Here is a 14,171-nt window from a genome sequence, read left to right as displayed (position 1 = left end):
ATGCAAACGCTTGAGGTCTTCCGCCACCTCACGGAACAGAAACCAGAAGTTAAGATTACAGTCCCTGAAACGACTGGGTCCTCATCAGAAGTAGCCAACACTATGATGCCTATCAGAGAAGCCGCCCCCTACTGGGTTCCCCCGCGAGGTCAGGGAACAAACGACGATATCAACCACGCAGATGCGAAGGGGAGGGTTGTGTACAACTGGGTTTATCAACCATGGGATCGGCAAGATATTTTAACTTTTAGGCAAACCCTGCCCGATTTAAGAAAGAACCCGACAGCATTTTATACCGAACTAGGTACAGCCTTGGGTTCAACAATAATGACTCTAGCGGACATTGACTTGTTTTTCGGGTTATGTCTGCCGGCTGACGTGTGGAAGCAAATCCGGAAAACCGACCACACAGATCTGTTCGGACATACCTGGAATCAACTCAGTGAACTAGATAGACAGCGAGAGCCCGGAAAGAAACCTGTAAAAGACACACTGGAACTCCCGGACAAAATAGTTCAGAAGCTAAAGACATTGATCCCAGAGAAGAAGGTAGACTGGTCGATAGTCACGGCTTGCCGTCAGAAACCCCAGGAAGACGTATCAGAATACTTCTCCCGATTTGAGACGGTGTTCTCCGACTACAGTGGCCAAGACATGACCACTGCAACCGGACAACACCTATTCATGCAAAACTACGTAAAGGGTCTATCGCAAGAGGTCTCCCAGAAATTACAGACGAGCGAGAGTAGTTGGGGGGCCTCCAAACCTGCAGCTATCCTTCAGATGGCTCAGTACTACGAACACCAAAAGAACGAGAACGATAGGGTGACTGAGAAAAAGAAAAAGGACTTGAAAGAACGAGTGATGATTGCTCAATTGCAAGGGGTGACGACAGGAAGGGAACAGTATAGAGGAAACTACCAGTCGAATGCCCCTAGAAATCCACCCCCTAGAGACCGCACACCCCCACCCGGCGCTCCACGAACAGACCTCGATGAGAACCAGTGTGCGTTTTGCAAAGGATTTGGCCATTGGAAGTCTCAATGTCCGGTTCTTCTGGAAATGATTAAAAATAAAGAGACGAGGGACATGACGAATGGCCCCAGGACTAGAGGGCAGGGACGAGGGCACACCCACGACACCAACAATGACAGACCTGGCAGACCGAACACGTTTAACCGTCCCCGGCAGAATCAGTGCCAACAGTCTGACTGCGACAATGCCCGCGACTTTGCATAGGACTGCCAAGGGCAAGGAAAGGATCCAGTCGAGCTCTATGTTGACCAGCAAGGTCCTTATGTCACCGCTAAGGTCCTAGGTACGAAATCTCCATTCCTAGTAGACACTGGCGCGACACGTAGTGCGTTATCTAAACGACTGATTCCAAGGGCACCCTTGTCTGGCTCACACATAACATCAATAGGCTTTGATGGAACGCCCTCCACTAACCCCTTATCCGCACCGGTCTCCTTCGACTTGGACAGTAACCCCACTGACACGACGTTTCTGCTTTCCTCCAACACCCCCGATGCCATTATGGGACTTGACTTACTGAAGCATTTCCGAGCTACTATCAGGTGTTCACAGGACGGAGTTCGAGTCATTCTGTACGATAACCCGACTCTGCTCAGACCTCATCCCGCACGACACATGTTCTCCATCTCCGACGCTGACGCATCCTTACTTGACTCTCTACCTCTGTATCTGTGGGCTAAAACTGACGCTGATGTAGGACGAATGATGATCGACCCCGTGCGCATAACTGTTCGCCAAGATGCGATACTCCCAAAACTCCCACAGTATCGGATATCGCCCGAAGGTGAGAAGGCATTGGTAATGATAATCCAGTCCCTGGTAGAGGCAGGAGTGGTAGAGGAAGTAGTCAGCAATATTTGCAACGGCCCTATCCTACCCATTGTGAAGAAGCAGGGCGAGGGAGATGAGAAAGCGTACCGCTTCATCATCGACCTTCGAGAGGTCAACAAGGTAGTTGTACCTCAGTACCCCGTGGTCTCAGATATCGCCACCATTCTGACCCTGATTCCTTCCACAGCCACCACCTTCACTGTAATAGACCTCAAGAACGCTTTCTTCTCCATCCCCATCCACCCAGACAGCCGCTACCTTTTCGGCTTCACGTTAAAATCCCGCTCATATAGATTTTGTAGAGCTCCCCAAGGTTACACAGAAAGTCCCAGCATCTATAGCCAGGCCCTCAAGAGGCAGCTGGACGCCGTTCAGCTACCGGAGGGAGTGGTGTTGATACAGTACATCAATGACATCCTTTTGGCGGCCGACACCACTCCACTTGCAGTCACAGCCACCATCCAACTCTTACACTTCCTTGCGGAAAATGGCCACAAGGTCTCCAAGAAGAAGTTGCAATTCTGCCAAACCCAGGTCACCTACCTAGGCCACCTCTTGTCCAAAGACGGGAGAAAGCTTACACCCGATCGAATCCAGGCCATTCTAGACACCCCTGTCCCAAAGACCCAGAAACAAGTCCGCTCCCTGGTAGGCCTCACCTCCTTCTGCCGGCAGTGGTTGCCAAATTTCAGCCTCATTGTAAAGCCACTACTTTCTCTGCTAGCCAAAGATGCCCCCTTCCCACTCCCTTGGACCCCCGAATGCCAATCCTCCTTCAAAGAACTTCGAGACGCCCTTTGTTCTGCACCAGTCCTAGGAACCCCCGATTACACCAAACCCTTCTCTCTCTACACCCACGAAAGGGAGGGGTGCGCTTTGTCTGTCCTGACTCAAACTATTGGCCCCAAGCAACGACCATGTGCCTATTTCTCTGCCACCCTTGACCCCGTAGCGAGAGCCTTGCCTGCCTGCCTTCGAGCCGTAGCTGCCGCTGCTGTCTCTGTCCGACAAAGTGAGGGGATCATACTCTCGAATTCCCTGACGGTATTGGTGCCCCATGCTGTTGACACCCTCCTAAACCAGACTAAGACGCAACACCTGACTAGCGCACGACTGACCGGATACGAACTGACTCTACTTGCACCCCACATCACGCTGAAAAGATGCACCACACTGAACCCAGCCACCTTGTTGCCTCTGCCCGAAAACGACCCAAATGTTCCCCCTATTCATGACTGTGTGACCCTCACATACGAACAGACTAGGAGTAGAGTTGACCTCCGAGACACCGCCTTCACAGACCCTGACGGGGAGCTATGGGTAGACGGCTCTTGCATAAAACTCCCCGACGGCACCACCTCAGCTGCCTATGCAGTTACCACAGCCCGAACTGTAGTTGAAACCGCCCGCATCACGCAACGATCCGCACAGGCGGCAGAACTGATTGCCCTCACACGAGCATGTATTATAGCAACAGGGACTACGGCAAACATTTACACGGACAGCCAGTACGCCTTCGGAGTGGTTCATCATTTTGGATTCTTGTGGAGAGAAAGGGGATTCCTGACGTCCCACGGCACGCCCATCCTCCACGGAGATCTAGTCTCCGCCCTGATTGAAGCAGTTCTCCTCCCCAAACGATTAGCTGTAATCAAATGCCAGGCACACAGGAAGGTGACAGACTTAGTCGGACAGGGAAACGTGCTGGCCGACATCACCGCCCGAACCACAGCTGAGAATAGGACGACGACACGCATGTATGTGACCAGGTCACAAGCAGAAAAATGGACTGACGCTAGGGAAACGATTAGGGACATCCAGATGGCCAGCTCACCACACGAATTGACTGAATGGACACGGGTGGGAATGAAAGACGATGAAGGCTGCTAGAGGACAAAGGACACTAACAAATGGTTGCTACCCAATTCATACCTGATCCCCATACTGACTATGGCTCACTCCCCTGCACACATAGGATCTGCCCCCATGATCGAACTCATCTCCAAGGTCTGGCACAACGACAAAATCCCCGACTCAGCCAGACGCCTGGTCCAGCAATGCCTTATCTGCCTGCAACACAACCCTGGGAAAGGAACTGTGGTACCCCGGGGAGGGTTTGGGGTCCCCGACCATCCTTTTGAGGTCCTCCAGATGGACTACATCCAACTAGAAAGATGCCAAAGCCTGAAGTATGTATTAGTCATTGTGTGTGCTTTCAGCAAATGTGTAGAAGCCTATCCAACCCGTGATAACACTGCCATGACCACTGCCAAGGTACTGCTGAAATAGTTTTTCCCTCGCTACGGTTTTTGTCGAATTCTATGGAGCGACAACGGCCCCCACTTCATAGCCGAAGTTATCCAACTAATCTTGAAAGGGTTGGGTGTAAAACAGAGGTTTCATGCAGTTTTTCACCCCCAATCTGCTGGCTTAGTTGAGCGACACAACGCCACACTGAAACTAAAACTGTCGAAGATAGTGGCCACCACAGGACTTAAATGGCCAGATGCCCTCCCACTGGCATTGCTATTGATGCGCTCCACTCCCACTAAGCACCATTTGACCCCCTACGAGGTTGTATTTGGGCGACCGATGAACCTCTGGACTGCCCCTAAACCGACCTCCATTCACGACGTCCCGGACGTCCTACTGTCTGATTACTTGTCCAAATTGACTAAAACGTTGTCTGTCATTCATCAGCAGGTGCAGCAGGCCATCCCCGATGCTTCCAGGGGTCCGGGTCACGATATCCAACCGGGGGATTATGTGCTGATCCGAAATTTCCAACGGGCGAAGAGTCTGGAACCCCGGTAGACGGGCCCCTGGCAAGTACTGATCACCACCCGGACGGCTCTTCGAGTGGAGGGGAAACGACACTGGCTGCACGCACACCACTGTAAGAAGGTCTCCTCGACCCTGGCCACGACAGAAAATGTCAGCACCCAAGAAGAACTGCTGAACAAAGACCGACCATCACTGAACTGTTATCCTGATACCGAGGCACTCGAACTTGCAAAAATCTCTGATCCCACTGTGCCATCCAGGGAAGGGTATTTCCTGCGTCGAAAGGAGGGAGCTTCGGCTAAGTAGACCACAGACTGAGTTGAATCTCAGAACGGTAGCCTAAACACAACCAAGGGTTACCCGGAGAGAAGCTAAACGTAGTCTGCGGTTCTGCCCACTACCGAGCACCTCGAAGATGATGGAAGCGCCAGATAAGAAGATGATGGAAGCAACCGGAAATACCCACTACCGGAACCCAAAGACTGACAGTATACACAAATCGAAGACAATTGCCCTTTTCATTGTCCTCCTCTTTTGCCTCCTCCTCATGACTTCCTTCTGGATCGTGGAAGAGAGCGCACCCGCTCATCAGATATTGCTGACCACTGCACAGCCAACCACTATGAAAGAGCATCACCTAATCTCCCTTTCGCCTCAGCTCCGAGAAAGGCGTAAGGAGTTCTGGAACAATTCCTTCGTGCAACTGTTGCACCAACACAACCTTGCCGCCAACGCCACCAACTGTTGGATCTGCGGGTTGCTCCCGCATGCCACCGGACACTCCATCCCTTCCCCTTTCTCAGTTCACGGCTCCTGCCTTGCCTGGTTGATTCTCTTGCAAGAGAGCTACAAGGATAACGCCACTTCAGGTCAAACAGTGTCACACTTCTACCATGGGTTCTGGCTGAACAAAACCGGAAGAACATCTGCTCCCTTTTGTCCTTTGACCTCTGGTCCCTCCTTCCAGATGGACATCCCTGCCAAGGAATGAGTTGAAATGCAGGTGTTCCATAATCCAGCCAGACCCACCTTCTCCTACCTACGGAAACGAACTGCTGCCACTCTGACTGTGGCTCTGTCTGTTATCAATGTCACGGGCCTCGTGTGCCTCGAAGGCCTGGGAACAGAGCTGGTGGGTCGCAGTTCCTGACACATCACCAGAACATTGGACTCAATTGATACCCCCTCCTTTGTTGCTTCTCCGAATATGTACTTTGTTTGTGGCACCAAAGCTTACACTTGGCTTCCAAAAAGTTGGGGGGGTACTTGCTACATCGCCTTCGTTCTCCCTCCAACATACGTGGCCCCGGCAAACCATCACCGGCAGAAGCGCGCAAGGGACATTGAACAAGCCGACTCCACCGGAGCACAGTTCCTGGATGCAGTGAAGGGACTGGTTCCTCTGTGGGGCCCAATGGCAAACAGCCGCGCCATCCGACACCTGACCCAGGCGGTAGAAACGACCATGAACATCACGGCTGGCATCCTCACTAACAATACGGCCGAGCTTCAGGCAGTCCGCCTGGTGGCTCTTTAGAACCACCTTGTTCTAGATGTGGTTCTAGCTGACCGTGGAGGAGCATGCCGCATCATCGGATCCAGCTGTTGCACCTACGTGCCAGATAACTCGCCCTCAGTCTACAAAGCAATCGAGCACCTCCACAGACTTTCCTCAGAGGTTCACCAGGAGCAAGAAGGATGGTCGCTTGGGAGCTGGTTTTGGGGTACTCTGAAGGACTGGGGATGGAGGTTGTTTACATTTATATTGATACCGGTCGTGGTACTGTATGGGTGTTGCCTAGGTATTCAATGCTTGCCACCTTTGTGTTCACTCATTGCTAACTGCATGTGCCCTAAGACTCAGATTTTCGAAGCTGAACGTATGAAAGCTTTGTATGATATCGAAATACGTAATATAATGGGGATAGACATAAATTGACAAGCTGGCTAGATATGTTGAAAAGGGAGGACTGTTAAAATCTGGATTATAGCGTAAACATTATCGGCGCCATCTTGTCCTTTTCAGATCCATACGTGCGCGTAAGCAGCAACCATTTTGATTGCCATGGCCTCTCTGCTCACTCCCGATAGCCAGCATCTCTCTCTCTCTCCCTCACTCCCCAGCCTCGCAAGCATCCCCGACAGCCCCCGGTCTTTCGTGCTTGGGTCATAAACGCACCTCCAGCGCAACCCTGCCTCTGAGCCACATCCCGTGCTGCACCCCCCTCACTCTTTCATCTCATTCATAGAACAGGCCCTTTTGATAACCTCTTCCTCCCTGCCCGATTGTCCGGCCTGACCCCAGGCCATCACTTAGCTCAGCAGATGCAGTTTATTGCCCCCTACAGTAGGACCTTGCCCCACATCAAAGGAGCGGGGGTTAATCAATGCCTTCACCCCCCTAGATCGGACCGATCGCCCACATTCCTGTTCCCAGCGGAATGTCCAGCTGCGCGATAGCCATCATGCTGTGATTTGGGTGGGGACCTCTACTGTAGATATGTGTGAGAACGGGCCTGAACCGGGGATTCCAAAGATGCCTTTTTGAACTTCAAAGCAATACCACGGATGTCATAAATGTAATAAAGCCATAAACCTGTGTATAAGAGGCCAGGCCTCAGAGATGCGGTTAGAGCACCTCGAAACAATACCTCGTTGTCTGATCTGATGTGTTCTGCTCCGTCGGAAATAAACTCCTGTTTCCTGCCTTCCAGTCTCCAGCGCCTGCCTCTTTATTTGATAATCGTGAGTTGGGTGAGAAGAGGCTAACGCCGGGCAAACCTTGAAAAGGGGTAGTCGACCTGATCTGCCTGAACCCTTTGTTTACAACACTTTAAATGGTAATCCACAAGAACCAATGCATAAGGCGAACACATGAAGGGACCTGAAATGTCAAATGCACATTTCTTCAATGATTCATCAGGCCATTCTGCACTTTTCAAAGGGGGGTATTCACCCTCAACATCTTCTCACTTGACATGCATACATCACATTCTCTGACCATGCGATCAACCATGCGGTCCATACCCGGCCACCAGAAAAAAATTATCACTAACCTTTTCATGGAAGACATGCCCGGATGAGATTTAAGTGCTAGCTTCAGGATCAACTCTTACACCCCAGAGGGTGGCACGCACTTCCCACTTTTGTACATAAGTTCTCCATCTAAATCCAACTCATCGGCAACCTTGAACATGGGCATGACTTCAGCACTTAAATCCTTTTTCTTGGGTCATCCAATCATGATGTACTGTTTGATAGTCTGCCATAACAAGTCTTCCTTCTCACACAATTCCACCTTTCCTCTGAAATCTCTTCAAAATCGCCGGAAGCAAGATCTTGGATACTAGTAACCACATCAGACGTATCTAAAACCTCAAATTCATTTTGTTGCTAAGGATGGCATGACATTAAACCAGCCATCACATTGTTTTTGCCAGGCACAAACACAGTTTTGAAAAAATACTCTTGTAGTTTGGATGCAAGTCTTGCAATGTGCTCAGTGGAGTTCCATCCTCAGCCTGGGGATAAAATATTTACCTTACGTTTGTTGTCTGTTCTTAGAATGAATTTGCTCCCCCACACAGAATTTCGATAGTGTTCAATTGCCCCTACACAAGCTAATAACTCTTTTTCAATTAAAGCATACCTACGTTCAAACTAATTTGAAGTGTGGGAGGAAAAGCTTACATTCCATTCCTCTTGCCACATCTCTGCAACAACACCTCGCCAATGTAATACAGACTTGCATCTACTGTATTCACACATTCTTTATTTATGCAGAACGGTTTTAAGGTGGGAGCCTTGGCAATGTTTTCTTTGATGGTTTCTAATACCTTCTGCTTTCCCTTCTTCCACTCAAATAATGCCTTATGTCTCAACAACTCCCACAACGGTTTAATTTTGGTTGCAAAATTTCTAACAAACTTACTGTGTCATTCACTCATTCCATCAAATGACAACAGTTGTTCCTTGTTGGTGGGAGCAGGGGCATTGACAATACCTTCTACATTGGATTTTTTCGGAACAGCTCCATTAGCTGACAAAGTGTGCCCTAAATACTCAACTGTATCCTTAAACATTTGGCATTTATGAGCTGTAAAGGGTCAACCCATTTTTTTCCAACCTGTCTCACACTTCCATCAGATGCTTCATGTGCTCTTCCTCATTCTGTGAAAAAATGTAAATATCATCCTGGAAACATTTTAGAAATATGTCAACATCCCTGAAAATATTGAACATTACCCATTGGAATACCAAGGCAGCCAAGGCTAACCCAAACGGCATTCTAGTGCACTGGTACAAACCCTGTAGTGTAATAAACGCTGTTGACATCTTAGAGTCTTCAGACAACTCAAGCTGGTGATAGGCTGATCTTAAATCGAGCGCAGAAAATATTTTAGCTCCCTCCAACATCGACACTACTTCATTTATGTTTGGTAGAGGGTGACAATCAACTATAATCTCAGAATTCAAAGCTTGAAGGTCCACACACACTACATTTTTGGTCCGGTTTGTGAACCAAAGCAATGGGCGAAACCCATTCAGCGGAATTGATGGGTTCTATGATGCCCTCACTAACTAACTCATTGAGCAGATCTCTAAGTTCCTCTCTGACATTAATGGGTACCCCTCTTAGTTCCTGCTTGACTGGGATGGTGTTACTTTTAAGTTTGATCTTATGCAAGTAAATCTTCAATCTACCTAGTTTCTCTGTAAAAACTTCCTTACACTTGTCCTTGATAAAGAACTCTTTGTCACCATACCCTGTAACTGCCACTTTTTTGAGCCAGTCAACTTCATCTAACAGCACGAGTTCTTTGGAACTGGGATTAAGAATGATTCCCAATTTCAATTGGTCTCTCCATCCCAAGACATTTACTCCTTTAACAGCAAAGTAAAGTTTGACTTGTTCAACTCTGCTTTTAAAAGTAGTGAGACATTGAAGTACCCCTCCATATTGATCTTATAGCCATCAAAACTCTCTGCTACAATATCAGGTGGTAATGTAATGTATGTATACTTGTAAAGCGCACTGTTACCTCGTTACGTGGTGTCCTGGCGCTGTATACCGCTGGGGAACCCGTACATGGTACATGTTTCAATAAGATTTTCCTTATAATAAGATTTTCCTTATAATATTGCCTAGAAATTATGGTCCATGGAGCTCCTGAGCCTGCCATGACTTTCAACTCCACACCAGCAACTTCCACTGTGCTCATGGGGGCTTTCTTGATCAACCCTCCTTCTTTGTCACTTACATTTGACACATTCTCTATAATGAACACAACAAAACCTTTTTTATTCTTGCCCACAGCACCACATTCACACTTATGTGTATTGTCACATCTTTCTGATGTGCAGAATATTTCATCACGTGTTTGTACCACACCTCTCCTTTGATCTTTGCATACACTGGCAAAATGTCCTATTTTCCCACATTTCCTACATTCCCTATTTAATGCTCGACATCCTCCATAAGACGCCATTTGTGTTCTACTACCATATCTATAACATGCTCCATCCTTATCAGCTCTGTCAAATTTTCTCAACCCCCCATTGTTACTCATACGACATATGTTAGATCCTGAAACTGAAGATTTGGTGCGTTGTTCTCCCAAACGTTTGACTGCAAACACTTTTTCCCCTTTTTCTCTTTTTTATTGTTCACGTTTCTTACTGTGTACATTCACTTCTCAGACTGATCCAACGCCTTTGCAGTAGAAATAGCCTCTGAAAGTTTTGGGTCTCCCATTACCCACAGTTGTTCCTGCTTTTTTTTTTTGTTTGTTTCTAATGTGAACAATAATCTGATCATCACATCACACATATTACCTAAATTGCACTGCATGCTTAGAGACCTTAATGCTGTTAAAAATTCCTCAAAGGATTCATTTTCATTTTGTGCTCTGGTGTAGAATTTGAATCTACTGAGTGAAATATTTGTGGTTGGTTTGAATCTTTGCTCCATCCTTCATTGGGCCTCCTTGTATACATTAGCATCAACATCACCCTCTACATTTGTGACTTGTGGCAAAGGTCTAAAAATAACTTGACCTTCTGATCCCAAGCAATGCAAAAATATATATATTTTCCTTTCTGCCCCCATGTGTTCTCCATCAATAGCCCTCATGTAAGTGAGAAATGTTTCCTTCTACCTTCTCCAGGGAACTGAGGGTACTCCTTTGTTTTGTAAAATTTATGCAGGTGGATCAAACTGCATCTTGTAAGCTGACCCTATGCGAGGCACTGGTAAGTTATGTAGTGAATTTGCTATTAATATGCATATAATGTCTCGAACTTTGACAAGCAACTTGTTTTCTGTAGAATAAAACTTACTTGAGAGCCCAATTATGATTTCTGACGGTCCTAGCTGCCGGGTTCTAGTAGAGATGTTTAATCCCGTTACCGATTGTGTTAAATTGGTGTTGCCATGGAGCCAGTAAACATCATGTACAAATCACAAAATGGTCGCCACATCGCGTCTGACATCACTGCGTTGCGTGACTGACACATTAATGCATTGCAAGCCTTCGCCTGCACAGGGAAATACTGGTGAGGATGGCGTTCCTCTGTTCTTCGAACGTGTGAAGACAAAAGCTCACCTTCCCAGGTATTTACTTTTAAAATGAATACACTCGCTTTGCGCTTACCATTATGCTCAAAGCGCGATGTCCTCCAATGTATGCAAATCCACCCTCAGTAGCCAAAACTGGTACAATTAAACACTTCCCCCCAACTGTTCACTGCAACTTCTTTCTTCGGCAGCTCCGCAATTCTTTCCTATCTTTTTCCTCTTCATTTGTTGTAACTGCTCCAAAACAACACAATTCTTTTCCTGGGATCAGGAACATACCGTTCCTGTGCTGCTTGAAAAGGGATTACAGGCGTGTTCCTCCGCTCATCGCCAATTATTACAAATTAAACTCTGGGAGTCTGTAGATTTATTCAACAGCACAGCACCATGACTGGACAGCAGGGTGGTTCAGTGCAACCTACCTCCTGGCTGACAAACCATCCAAGTTCCAGGATAGAATGAGAACACACATTAAAACATGCACAGCTGAGTGACATAATAAGGAATGCTGGATGTCTGTCGCATGCGGGAGAGCATGTGAGGATGATACTAAAATGGGAGTTGAACCTCCTGGAGCTTGTTAAGGGATTTTAGTAGCCTTGACACTCGAAAGTGGAGGTAATGAATTTTCTTTGTCTTTTGTTAGAGCTGCAAAAGCTTGGTTAAGGTTTTCTCAACCTGAACAATAGAGCACTATTGTATCCGCTGCCCATAAAGCATTGCAAGGGTCATGGGGACCAGTATTAGGATTAGCTTGGCACGAAAAACAGCCAGGCTTAGCTCGAAGGCATTGTCTAAAGTATTTATGCAGCACATAAACCGTAATAAAGTAAAAATACAACACAAGAAAAAAAATCACACTAATTTAGAAACATAGAGTAAAATGTAATACGTTATTTGACACCAAAATAGAAAAAATCCAATCAGTAGAACCGGGGTTATAAATTTTTTAAGTTTTAGAATAAACTCCTGCCTAATAGATCAAAGGGCCAACCGCAGACCTCTAGTCAGACCAGACCAGGTTAAAGCTAAAAAATATGGCCAACCGTAATGGAGCATGTGTTGGTTTCAAGGAGTGGATTAGGCCCAGTCAGCACTTACCTTCAGACCTAAAGAAAATCTTCTGACCAGGTAAATTTCAGCAGTGTAAGGCTGCAAGCAGTGTCCAAAGATGAGGTGTCTTCATAGGGTAATGCTGGAGGAAGTTACTGTGAAAATTAATGCATTTGGACTCATTATTTTTTTAGAAGTCCAAATTCTCCAGCGGGACAAGGCAGTAGACTGTAGCCAATGAGAGTTCTAGGATGCTAGATACTCCATGAGTAAATGACCCCTGAAGAGGATTTGCTACTGTGGAGAATAACGTAGCAGGAGCTACCGCAAAGTCAGGCTGATTGGCAATGCACCTTGGGTAGATAGATGAGCAGGTTGGTACCCATCATCCCAAGGTTCTAAGAGCAGTTTTTAGCCATAAATGTTCTTCCAAGACCCAGGGTTTTGATTTTTCGCCATGTGGACTCCGTCCCCATCCTGCCAGCCAATGGTTCATTTAGGCACCACAAACCCCTCTATTGTGAAAATGTCTGGGAGGATAAAAAAAAAATCCAACTGCCAACTACACAGTCATGATCTAGGACAGGCTGCAGGCACTAAATAGCAAAGAAGTAAAATGGCAACTTTCTCAAAGTGGCATTTTCAAAATGTTCATTTAAATTTGGACTTTACAATTAATTTATTTATAGTTTCATGGATACTAAATATGAAATGCTTACCTGCTCCCAAACAAAAGTTAGCACTTATTTAAATGTAATATGGTAACCCAATGTTATAATGTGGGACAAGTAGGCCTCACAGTAGTGAAAAACAAATTTTAGAAGTTATTCACTACCTGGGCATTGTTGCTTGAACATGAAATACATTTAAAAGACAAAAGATAATAGGCATTTGGCAAAACAGGAACAGTTTGTTTAATTAAACAGAGCAGCTAGGAGAACAGTTACAAAGATAGGGTCTGAGTTTTGGGAACGTACATACCACTCCAGCCATGTTTGCTTCATTGGGGCCAATCTCCCTGGACCATTGTGGTGTTGTTGCGCCTAACAATCTGGGGTTACCTATTAGTGCATTTGTCTGCTGGCCATGTGCCACCCCACCTGTGACCTGTCAATTGGTAACCTCCGGCCTGAGTCTCAGAGCCTGCCTAACTATGTATTTCTGAGTCAGGGTTGATGTGCAGTTCATATTAGGCGAATTTGTCAATAAAGATCCGACGTAGCTTTTATACATGAATGTATCATTACTCATATTGACATCAACTATTTCAATATTAACAGCATGTAAAAGTTCAGGTGTGAGCCAATTTGACCATGTTTAAAGGAGAGAGAGCAAGCAATTTAGCACACTTTATACATAAAAAAAAGAGTTGCACGCCATAGGTTTTCTAAAGAGTTTGAGTGCTATTTTGGAGCCCTTTGCATACATGGTAACGTCCAGGAATTCAATCTGTCTGGAGTTCACATTGTGTGTAAAGGAAAGATTGTATGTGTTGTCATTTAGGTGTTCAAACGGTATATATGTAGACGTCCTGTGTCTCCTGTCCAGATGACAAATATGTCATCTATCTACCTGCCCCAATATAAAATATGTTCTAAAATCTCAGCGGGGCACTTTGACCACAGGTGTATCCTTTCAAAATGTTCCATCTATAGATTTGCATATGAGGGTGACAATTTCGACGCCATGGCCACCCCATGTGCTTGTTTGTACCATTCCTTTCCATGTAAAGAAATATTGTTTTCGAGAAACAATCTCGTCAAGTCCAAAATCATCATTGTATGTTCAGACAGTGTTGCTTCCCTTGTTGAAAGAGTGGAAGCCAGTGTTAACCTTTTCCATGCTCATGATGGCTCCACACCATCATGAGCCACGGGCGGCATGTGTTCAT

The 14,171-nt window shown here is 46.5% G+C and overlaps 1 protein-coding gene across 2 annotated transcripts in view; it reads left to right on the top strand.

Annotated features, from left to right (window-relative positions):
• Positions 1 to 14,171, top strand: part of LOC144824622 (gamma-crystallin 1-like) — a 164,234-nt gene that overhangs the window by 94,367 nt on the left and 55,696 nt on the right. Inside the window, exon 2 of one of the 2 annotated variants that reach the window (XM_078683676.1) lies at positions 10,818 to 10,902. The exons of the other annotated variant lie outside the window; for it this stretch is intronic. Within the exon in view, the coding sequence (XP_078539802.1) occupies positions 10,852 to 10,902 (51 nt within the window). The 5' untranslated portion in view covers positions 10,818 to 10,851. The remainder of the gene's footprint in view (positions 1 to 10,817; positions 10,903 to 14,171) is intronic. 2 annotated transcript variants of the gene reach the window in all.

This window comes from Lissotriton helveticus, chromosome 3_1 (genome assembly GCF_964261635.1).
Source record: "Lissotriton helveticus chromosome 3_1, aLisHel1.1, whole genome shotgun sequence".
Lineage (NCBI taxonomy): Eukaryota > Metazoa > Chordata > Amphibia > Caudata > Salamandridae > Lissotriton > Lissotriton helveticus.
The sequence above is the reverse complement of the archived record's forward strand: the minus strand, read 5'-3'. Positions and strand labels throughout refer to the sequence as shown.